Source organism: Panthera uncia, assembly GCF_023721935.1.
Source record: "Panthera uncia isolate 11264 chromosome C1 unlocalized genomic scaffold, Puncia_PCG_1.0 HiC_scaffold_3, whole genome shotgun sequence".
In the NCBI taxonomy this organism is placed as follows: Eukaryota; Metazoa; Chordata; class Mammalia; order Carnivora; family Felidae; genus Panthera; species Panthera uncia.
This window is the reverse complement of record NW_026057584.1, coordinates 33761040-33773056: the sequence shown is the minus strand read 5'-3', so window position 1 is coordinate 33773056 and position 12017 is coordinate 33761040. Positions and strand designations below refer to the sequence as shown.

General features: G+C 37.9%; 1 protein-coding gene across 2 annotated transcripts in view; it reads left to right on the top strand.

The window, feature by feature from the left end:
* The window catches only part of CDK15 (cyclin dependent kinase 15), a 78762-nt gene that overhangs the window by 9120 nt on the left and 57625 nt on the right, over positions 1-12017 (top strand). For both annotated transcript variants that reach the window (XM_049615171.1, XM_049615170.1), the window contains exons 5-6: positions 9913-10007; positions 10752-10814. In XM_049615171.1, the coding sequence (XP_049471128.1) occupies positions 9913-10007; positions 10752-10814 (158 nt within the window). The remainder of the gene's footprint in view (positions 1-9912; positions 10008-10751; positions 10815-12017) is intronic.

The following is a 12017-nucleotide window of genomic DNA, read 5'->3' as shown; positions in this document are numbered from 1 at the left end:
CAGCAATTATACTACTAGGTACTTATCCAAAGGATACAAAAATGTTGATTTGAAGGGGCACATGCACCCCAAAGTTTATAGCAGTGCCATCCACAATAACCAAATTATGGAAAAGAGTCCAAATGTCCATCAACGGATGAGTGGATAAGAGGATGTGGTAGGTATGTGTGTAGATATATACATACACAATGGAATGTGTGTAGATATAGATATAGATATATATCTACACACAATGGAATATTACTCAACATTCAAAAAGAATGCAATCTTGCCATTTGCAACAACATGGTTGGAGCTAGAGTGTATTATGCTAGGTGAAGTAAGTCAGTCAGAGAAAGATAAATATCATGATTTCACTCAAATGTGAAATTTAAGAAACACAACAGATGAACATAGGGGAAGGGAAGGAAAAATAAGTTAAAAAGAGAGGGAGGCAAACCATGAGAGACTCTTAAATACAGAAAAAAACCTGAGGATTGTTGGAGGGGCACTAGGGGGGGGATGGGCTAAGTGGGTGATGGGCATTAAGGAGGGCACTTGTTGGGATGAGCACTTATATAAGTGATGAATCACTGGATTCTACTCCTGAAACCAGTACTACGCTGTATGTTAACTAGCTTGAATTTAAATTAAAAAATAATAATAATTGCAACCATATTCTTCATTATAGTTTTTGGAGCATATTTATACTATCATTTTATGATTTATTCTTTTTTTAATGTTTCTATTTATTTTTGAGACAGAGAGAGACAGAGCATGAGCAGGGGAGGGGCAGGGAGACACAGACTCCGAAGCAGGCTTCAGGCTCTGAGCTGTCAGCACTGATCCTGACGTGGGGCTCAAAGCCATAAAGCACGAGATCATGACATGAGCTCAGGTTGGACTCTTAACTGATGGAGCTACCCAGGCGCCCCTACATGAGCCATTTAAAATCTAATGATGATAGGATAGCTATCAATTTCAGAAAAAAAAAAAAGACGACGATGAAGCAGAAGAAGAAGAAGAAGAAGAAGAAAAGAAATGTCTCTTCTCTTTTACTTTCTCCCCTGTTAACTATTTTCCCTTCTTTATGGAACACATACTTATATGCCCAGCATATTGCTGGGCATTATGAAGGATGAGAAGAAAAAGCCCTGATTTTTGCTCTCTGTCATTTTCAGTCTTAACAGAGCAGATGATTCAGGTTACAAGTGTTATAATGGAGGTTAAAAAGAGACATAAACTAATATGAGAACCAGTTAGTCTCAGTGTGGCTAATGGAGTCAGTAGATTTTGAACTGAGCTTGGAAGGATGGGTTATGCAAACAGGCATGGAAAAAGCAATTTACAAAATGAGTTTATAACTGAATTTGATGCCATTTTCAAAAGTCTTTTAGAGCCCCTGGGAAATTTGTCGTTTTGAATTTGAGTATAGGGGCCAAATGGCCGTCAGGTTAGCCGGGAATTCATCCTGGTAGGATCAGGTGCATTCTGGAGGAAAGTGTGGTTTTAAGTGTTTAATATAATGGAAGCTGCATTTACTAATGTACTTATTAGTGGTCCCCATGAAAGTATGATCAGATTTAGAAGGAGTTGTGTGGATAGGTTGAATAGTATTTCTGAACATAATAGAAATCCCCAGGTCACCAATATAATGGGAGAGCCTCTGGCCCAGCTTCACCGCATTTTCATGGTGTTGTCTTTGTGCGTTTGAGCTTGCCTATTACTTCAGGACTGCCTTGCTCAGATTTTGCCCACAGCCAAGTTTTTCAGGTTGACATTTGACTTAACAATGAAAAATTTTGCCAGTTTTGCTAACAGATGGTTCTCAGCATGGTTCAGAAAAGCTGGATCTGTATTGTTCTGTATGGTAGATGTTTCTTTTATTGCATATTTACTAAGAAATTGCCTCTCCTTCACAGGTGTTTGCAATTACATTTAGTATTCAGCTGTATTCAAACTTTCTTGGTTTGTTTTATGGACTTACCTTACTGAACGCTTTGCTTGTATAATATTAAAAACCACAAGAGGATTTTTGACACATTGGAGGTTGTTAGGCATCCATTTCCCAACAATGAATGTTTCTTTTTCCATCATTGAGAAAGCTAGAAGCCTTTGTTAAAGAAGCCCTCTCCCCTCAAGAAGGGATGAGGCCTCATTTGAAAACTTTGGCACTGTCCCATTTTTCCTGTAAGAACTTTAAGGATGTGAGACCAGGGAGACAGGAGGTTAAATGAGAAGGGATGGAAGGCAAAATAAGAACAGCTGGAGTTCATTAGTTAAAACCCTGGGTCACTAGCTAAAAAGGCAACCGAAAGCCACATGCAGAAAAACTGAACAAGTAATGCAGATTTTTTTTTTTAAAGCCTTGAAGCAGGAATTACTTTTCCTGAACAGTTTGGCTGCTCTGATGGGATATCAGCCAAAGATTTACTGAATAGAATTTTACTACATGCATGGTCTCTTTATATATAAGTAGAATACATGTGGTGGTTCATTAGTCTGGCCATTTGGAATACTATTTGATCTTAACATGTAATATTATGAAATCAGCAAAAGTATGAACAACACGAAGGAAAACATATCTTAATACACATGCCAGATACTTTTCATATGTTACCTCTTCCAATCTTGTTAACAATCTCTAGAGATAGATATTACTATTATTCTAACATATAGCCATGCTTCAAACCAAATCTCTCTGATTCAAAAATCTGTACACTCTCTATGAATATTCTACAAATATTTATTGACCACCTACTATGGCCAGGCACTCTGTTGGCTTCTAGACACATAGTAGTGCACAAAATAGACATGTTCCCTACCCTCATTCCTTTGCTAATTAAAAAGATTAGCTGCCTTTATAACAACTTGAAAAAATCTTCCATAATTGGCTCTGGAATTATATTTTAAATGTTTATTTTTACAACTAGGAGAAGATACTTTTATTTGAATACGTGAATATTTTAAGCTTTTATATAAGAACACATTCCCTAATTTTATGAAACTGTGTATCAATGTCTTAATAATGTGCATTATTTTAAGTGGAAAATAAAAAATGGAAACTTTCGGTTCAAACCCAGGACTTTCACTCTCTTAGCAGCATTTGTTTAGGAAGCAGTCATATAACTAATCTTTTTTGAAGACTAGATATATGACATAATCTTTTCTCCTCCTTTCCCCCATTACCTTTTTTTTAAAAAACACTTACATCAACTCTAGTAGGTAAAGCATGTTATTTTTGTTGTTCAGATGAAGGAGTCTGAAGTAACTTGTCCGAGCCTCAGAACTAGTAATCAGAATTGTTAGATATTAGAATCTATTCTATTCTAATGCTACTTTATTATGATAAATTTAGAAATCTGTAACTCAAGCACTTCTCCTTTAGCAAAAGTAAAAATAAAAATAGAAATCTGTTTTTATGATACATTTTGTATAAACCTTAAGCACAATGCAGAAGAAATATTTTAAAGAAAATAATATTATAAATTTGTCAATTCTGATTCTATCATGTACTCTACAGCATCAGCAATTGCAATGTTTAAGTTAGAAACAGTTTTAGCTGAGAATCTTTCAATATCATTCTCTAACAGAAAACATTACAGGGGCACCTGGGTGGCTCAGTTAGTTGAGCATCCAACTTCGGCTCAGGTCATGATCTCACAGTTCGTGGGTTCGAACTCACACATCGGGCTCTGTGCTGACAGCTCAGAGCTTGGAGCCTGCTTGGGATTCTGTGTCTCCCTCTCTCTGCCCCTCCCCCGCCCATGCTCTGTGTCTCTCTTTCTTAAAAATAAACAAACATTTAAAAAAAATTTCTTGAAGAAAACATAAAGTAATTATTCCCAGTCCATATGTAAGAAAACTGAACCAAAAATAGACTAAGGAACCTCCCCAAAGTCATGCAATGTGGTAGAGGATACCAGTAAGAACTCCTCAGTTGCCTGTTACTACAAATAGATTGTGGGAGGCCTGGTTGACAAGAAGTCCTCCATTGAATGCAATCAAATCATAGCACAGACATAGCACATTTACATGTGTATAGTTATATTTTTACAAAACATTGTCAGGATGATGATATGTGATTGGATTACAATTCCAAAGAAATTAGATAAGTATCTAACATTTGTCTTAACATTTATTTAAATTTATCTAGATTTCTTTTCTTGAAATGAATAACTCAACTCATTGACTGGATTTGTGACACCCAGGCCAGAAAAAATGTAACATCAGGAACCACAAACTCTTTTTAATTCAATACTCAGTGGAGGTTGAGGATGGAAATTGGCTCCATTATTGACTGCTACATAAACTCAATTACAACAGTTTGGTCTTCATTAATTTGCAAGCACATATTGAGCACCACATGCCAGGCCTATGCTAGGTGCAGGAGATAGACAAACAGGGACAGGGACAATCCATGCCTTCAAAAGCTCACAGCCAGCTATTCACTACATATATATGTGCCCTAGCACTTTGAGGGCCAGCCTTGTTTTTCCTTGTCATCGTCGTCTTTTACACAAACTAAAACAGAACACAGCAGAGTAAAATCAAAACATCATGACCCATTGCACTTGGAAAGCATCAATTTTCCTACACCTTCACTAAGCCACAACCCCCAATAAAATCAACAAAACCAAGAAAATAAATATTTTCGTATCATTGCAAGATGAAAACATTTTTTAAAATTATTAAATATCTTACATATATGAGAATCAAACTAAATGCCATTTAATGTTCAACCAGTTGGTCATCTACTTTTGGACATTTAAAATAAAGAAAGAAATACTTTGCATTTTGTAAATGAGCTGAATAATGTTCAGTTATGGCTCATTTGTTCCTGATCTTTGGGATTCTGTTGTTTTCTTCAGGTTTTCTCTTTGGCTTTCTGAGTGTTCTCATACCAAGTTAATATATGCAGAATGCTTACAACAATGCCTGGCATGTAGTAAATGCTCAATGAAGTATCATCATCATCATCACCATGGAAGTATTTTGAAAGGACTCAAAGAAATTCCATTGTGATTCCACTTTTCTGGAGCTTTAAAGCCTCCCCAATTTATCTGTGTGTCTTTTCTTTGAAGAAACACAGAGATAGGTATACTTAGAATGTGTGAATTATAAAAACAATAATTTTAACAGGAACCAGGATGCTCTGATTTAAGGATCTTTCCCCTTCTCAGGTGGCTTTTGTATCCCTCAGCTTGTGAGTCTGCACAACACACCATATCCTGCTCTGAAGTTTATGAGGCAGGCTTGGAGTTAGAAGAAAGACCTTTTCTTCTTGGGTTTGAGACCCACACATCTGAAGCTGTAAGCATTTTAGATCCCTTTGGTAGATGGGCCAAACAATACCATGAGATAAATTCTTTAAACATCATCTACTGTGTCACGTAAATTGCCTATTATTACTCACCAAAAGCCACAGTTTCCAAAGAAGTATTTCAGTAGTTCGGGGGTGTTAAAAAAGCTGTAGTAGACATGGCAATAACACTCAAACATTTATAATCTAATGAGGAAGACAATGAAGAGAAACAAGGAATGAGAGCATTTCACAGAAACACCCTATGCCAACCAATTATAGATATAGAAATGACATTAGGTAATTAGTGACACTAATTCAATAGTAAATATTGATTTGATGTTTGTAATAGACCAAAGATTGTTCTAGACACTAGAGATATAGCAATAAGCATAAAAGACAGAAGTCCCTACTTTCAATGGGGACATTCTTACAGGGTGAATAGAAAATAAAAATACATTCTTAAGGGTGAATAGAAAATAAAAATAGAGGGGCACCTGGGTGACTCAGTCAACTGAGCATCCCACTCTTGATTTTAGCTAAGGTCATGATACCAGGATCATGGGATGGAGCCCCGAGTTGGGCTTCTTGCTAAGCATGGAGCCTGCTTGGGCTTCTCTTTCTCTCTCTCTCTCTCTCTCTCTCTCTCTCTCTCTCTCTCTCCCCCTCTCCCCCACAGAAAGAAAGAAAGGAAAGGAAGGAAGGAAGAAAGAAAGAAAGAAAGAAAGAAAGAAAGAAAGAAAGAAAATAGTAGTATGTTTGGTTTAATAAGCAGTAGGTGCTGTGGAGAAGAAAAAAAGCAGGGCAAAGGGACAGAGGATCACTAGGGTAGGTCTGGGGTGGGGAGGCTGCTATTTCATGGAGAAGGGTCATGGAAGCCTAGACTTTGTGTGTATGGTTTGAGTGGAGACCTGAAGGAAGCAAGGGAAGAAATGCACAGGCAATGGGATAAGAGGATTATAGGCAGAGACAAGGAAAATTGTAAGACCCAGGGAGGAAATGTGTTTGGAAGTGTCCAAGGAACAGTTAGGAGGCAAATGTGTTAGAGCCAAGTGAGCAAGAATAGGAATATGAGGGCAAGGAGGTAATGGCTGGACAGGCCATTGTAAGTCTTTTGTATCTTATTCTGAGTGAGATGAGAGACCACTGGAGCAGAGACATGCCTTGACTTCAATCTAAGAAGGATCACAGTAGCTGGCTGTTCTGTGCATGACAGACTACAGGAAGGGAGAGAGGATGCAGCAAGAGACTAGCTAGAAGGTGTTTGCACTAATTCAGCCAAGATATGATGATAGCTTGGCCTGGGATGATAGCAGAGGCGATGGCAAGAAGGGAGGGATTCTGGACATGTTATGAAGGTATAGCCAACAGATTTGCTGAATTGGATCAGGGTATGAGAAAAAGAGTTGAGAGGAGTTTAAAAGTATTTCTGCAAAGAAATTGTGAATTGAAGATAAGACTAATAATATAAATATAAGTGAACAACAGAGAAGTGGTCAAACTGACACTTTTCCTACTCTTATAAAGCAGAAATTATCAAGAAAACTATATAAAATAAAGATTTTATAACCACACCATTGTTAGCAGTGAGCCTCATCCTAAGTAGATACTGTTCCTTGATAGTATTAAGCCATCATGATTAAGAAAACACACCACCATGATTTTATTTTTTTATTTAAAAAAATTTTTTAATGTTTATTTACTTTTTGAGAGAGAGAGAGAGAGAGACAGAGTGTGAGTGGGGGAGGGGCAGAGAGAGAGAGGGAGACACAGAATCCGAAGCAGGTTCCAGGCTCTGAGCTGTCAGCACAGAGCCTCACTTGAGACTCGAACCCACAAGCTGTGAGATCATGACCTGAGCCGAAGTCAGACGCTTAACTGACTGAGCCACCCAGGCACCCCATCACCACCATGATTTTAAAAATAAGCATCACAAGTTTTAGCAAGATCAAATTTAAGTAAGAATAAAATTGTATTAAAAATAAAATTAAAATATCTTAACAATTTCAGCTTTACCCATTTCCCTTAAAATCTAGTTTTGGTTCATGCTTTGTAATGCATGTGTGTGTATACATGTGTGTGCAGGAAGAGAAAATTAACATAATTCATAAATAAAAATTACACAAAATACAGCATTCTCAATTGATGGTAAGAAGTCACTGTTATAAATATAGAAGGTGCTGAAAACTCTAGCAGAAATAGAACATAAACAAAAGTTAAGGATACTAATCTTGGAGTGGGAGTTTAGTGGAATTCAAGGTAAAAGGGAGGGCAGAAGAAACTGATGGCTGGGATATTAATTCTAATTTGCAACCATGTGATGGTTTATATTTTCCAAGGGTTCCACACATAACATCTGATTCCATCCTCATGTCAACCCTGTGAAGTCAAGTCAGAAAAGGCATTATCTTTTTTTCATAAAGAGTGTGATACTCTCCTGAGCTCACTCAGATAAAAGTGATGAGGCCAGGATTCACATTAAGGCCTCTGGCTCCACAGTCAGTTCCCTGTTAAGACATTCAATAAATATATCTGACAAATTAAGTGCTTACTCTTGGCTGAGTGTTGTACTAGGTGGTGCAGCTGCATCCAAAAGAGAGGAAAAGTCACTCCCTCCATTCCCATGTAGCCTTCAGGCTGGGTGGGGGTAGGGACATCAAACAAATGCCTGTGAAACTGTTTACTACATTTACAAAGCAATGTGTTTGTAAAAATGAAATAATAAATTTAGCTCATAAAGACTCGGGGGGCAAAAAATAAAGTTAGAGTATTAGTCATTAGAGCAAAGTAAGATTAGCAGATATAATAGGGCTCCTTTGGTGATTAAAGGTTCCCAGCTCAAACTGATGTTAAGAAGGAAAGTCACCAGCTAATAGTTCTGATAACTATGCGCTAGCAGGGTGTAGATGACATCACCAGGAATCCATGCCTCTCCATCCCCAACGCTGTTTTTCTCTGCCTTAGTTTTATTCCCAGACATGCTCTCACCAGGTGTTGGTAATCTGGCCAGAGAAGCTCCTGGTGAAATCCTACAAGCTCAGCCTTCTTCTCACAGTGGAAAAGAAAGCACTTCTTTCTGGATGGCACCAGCAAAGTAGGGTTTTGTGCCTGTCTCTGAAGCAATCACTGTGGCTAGAGGGTACTGTCCTCTGGTCAGGCCTGGGGGACACGCCCAGTCATGGGTAGCCATGGGGTCAGCATGGAAAAGCCACCGGAAAAGTCACCACCGGAAAAGCCACCACCAGAAAAGCATGGACTGAGTGGGCAAAGGGATTTTTCCCCAGAGGAAAGTGGAGGTATTCCCACTAGAAAAGAAAATGGCTATCAGAAGGGCAAAATAGCAGAGGATCATTACAACAGGAAAGATTCCTGAGAGGAGTAATTTGTTCCAAAATTTGAAGGTAGTGTTTGGGTTTGGTTTTAATCTTATGGAATTCTGGGGAAGAGTTGGTGAAGGAGATTCATGACATACAAGCATACCCTGCAGAACATTGATTTGAATTTTTATACTTCACTTTTCCTTTCCTGTAAGTCTTAAGGACACTATTTATTCATGCAGGGATGTCCTGAACTGAGACTCATCTCCCTATCATGCCTTTTCTGGTCTCCACCCTTGTGAAGCTCGGGGGGGTTCATATCCCTGAAGCTCCCAAAGAGAGCTTTTCAGACTCCTTCCCAGCCACTCACTGGCCTTTTGTGCTGACTTCTCCCTTTTAAGATTGCCTTTAGTGGGGCGCCTGGGTGGCTCAGTCGGTTAAGCAGCCGACGTCGGCTCAGGTCATGATCTCGTGGTCCGTGCCCCGCGTCGGGCTCTGTGCTGACAGCTCTGAGCCTGGAGCCTGTTTCAGATTCTGTGTCTCCCTCTCTCTGACCCTCCCCCGTTCATGCTTCATCTCTCTCTGTCTCAAAAATAAATAAAAATTAAAAAAAAAAAATGATTGCCTTTAGTGACCTAATAATAATTTGTTATTAAAGATGCAAGAGACAGTCCTCAAACTTCACCACTCCCACTCCCCTGGGCTCCCCAAGATTGGCTCTGTCCTCTTTTCAAGTTTGCATTTTCTCCTTTCCACAGAGGTTGGCAATTCTGCCTTTAAGAAATCCTCTCCACTCTATTATGTTCATCCCATACCCTTATCCCTGCCTTCCACTAATCACATCCACGGGCTCTGCTGACCCTCTGTGACACTTTGAATTTTGGAGAATGGTCACATGTTGCAAAGTCCTACTCTAGAAGGCAGAATACTCCATTTCCTGCTCCTCCAATGGCCTTTATCTCTCCAGGCCTCCTCTCCTGTAACTCTGAAGCAGAGATAAGTTTCCCAGAGGGAAGCATTTGCAAAGTGCTCTGAGTGCTTTGATGAAATTGATTAGATAAATGGAAACATAGTTTTTTGCAACTGCTCTAGCCTGTAAGAAAAATAAGTTATGTAAATGCAGTGGCTTGCCATTTGACAAATGATGAAGGTCCTTTGTAATTTTTAATATTATTTCATGAGAATTTTTTCCCAGCAATAAAAAAATCAGAATGATTGATTTGAAATGTTTAAAAAATAAATACTGCTTGACATCTTTAAAGCAGTACTTTCATTATCAATGATTGAATTAATATTTTGTTTAATTTTTTCTAGCTTCTCTCCTGAAGGGTTTGAAACATGCCAATATTGTGCTCCTGCACGACATAATCCATACCAAAGAGACACTGACATTTGTTTTTGAATACATGGTGAGTTGCCCCAGCATTCTATAAAGCATGAGGGAAAAGCTTGGTGCTTGTACAATGAATCTGTTAATATTTTATGGCATGATAAAACTTTCATTACAATGTGGAAAGTGTCATGGAAATTTTCATTATTATGATTGCCAGAGCTTATTGTTCTTACACTCCTCCTTTAGTCCTGCTTCTTTACCCACTGTATTTGTTGTCTTTCCCCCCCTTACCAACAATAAAAAATAAGCACTTTGAGCTTGCCTCCTCAATAAAACTTTTGTACTTATTTTTTATCTATTTTTAATTACCATCTGAGCAGAATCCAACATTTTTTCATTGACAATAAAGACATGAATCACAAGGTCTTTAAAAATTGTATACAAGTTTACTAAAAATAACTCATTTTCATATTTTTGAAAGGAAAAACATTCAGATATTAGCTGAAATAAATCATAGGGCATGTATACTTGACTTGCCTCCAAGGAGAGTGAGAAATGCCCGCTCCACTGCCTTCAGTGGCAGTCATTTAAAATGAGCATCTTTTTGTGATGAGAAACAAGCTTCCTTGTAAGAAGCCATTTAGAAAGACACCCTGTGTTTGACCTTAATAGTGAGGTCTCAGGAAACCTGGTTATGTATCTTTTGTACTTTAGTCTCAAAAATTCTGAACTTTATAATACCTCTGACCGCCAATCTATGGTCTACTTTAGGATACTGTTCAAGCTCCACTAATGTTACTCTCTCCACCATTTTGTGTAGCACACAGACCTGGCCCAGTACATGTCTCAGCACCCAGGAGGGCTTCATCCTCACAATGTCAGGGTGAGTACTTTGAGGGTCAGGATTCAGGAGAAGAATTTTGAAACAGACTGTCATCACAAAGCAAAGTCTCGTGATACTAAGTAAGAAGATGCCTATCATTGATATTCTAGAGAAAAGTTTTTTTCAAGAGTTGCCCCTCAAGATATAGAGCAATGTCTAGCCATTTTCCAGGCAGCTTAACCTTGTTAGTCATTGCCATCATGCAAATGTGTCTTTAAAAATATACACCAATGAAAAAGAATTGCATTAAAAGGAAAGAAGTGAAGCTAAGACATTATAAAATAAATACCTTATTCGTGGCAGACTACTGTGGTCTGTGATAGTGTTGTACTTATATTTTCCCAATAGAATCAGCAAACAAATTACCTTTGTTAGGTCTAATTTAGTTATCTGTTTGCCTCTTATATCAGATCCTATTATAAATGGGACCAAATTCCATTTTCTAGTCATTGGAATAGAAATAATAATAAACTCTCAACTAGCTGTAATTCTATGTCTGTTATGAATTTTAGAAACCATTTTTATTTCATACTTTTCATGCCCTAAGGTTTTTATTGGCATTAATTAATTAATTAATTGGTCCTTGATATAACATATATGAAATTTGTATATGATGTGTTCATATTCATTCATTTAACTAATATTTATATTCCTTCTTTCCTTCATTCATTCAAGAATGATTGAGTACTTCATATTATATTAAGTTTTGAGGTTCCAATAATGAATAAGTTGTGTTTCTTACTTTCAATAAGCTTAAAGCCCAGTAAGATATATGGACTTAAATAGGCAATAAGAAGCAAAGTGATAAGGGCGATGGCCATGTTAACTAGAAACGCTATGAGAATTCATAGTAAGGGGACCCATCCAGTCCTACAAGCAAAGGGGAAAAGAAGATTTGAGGACAAGGGGTTGAGGAGAGTGAAAACATTTTAAGATAGCCGGTGAGAATGAAAACCATTAAATTATCTTCATGATCATGGGATTTCCTTTTTAATGGCAGCGCTTAGCAATTCAAATAGAGGAATATAAAAAGTAGACTGTTAGAGTGATTCAGAGTTGGGGTTTTGCCAGACATATGAAAGAAAAAGACAGTTGGGCAAGAGAGTTGAGGAGACTGTCAAGAGAGAGGTTACAGTGATGGTCAGAGACTTCTAAAAGGAGCCTAATCTGAGGGAAGGAAGTGAAGATAGGCAGGTTGCTGAT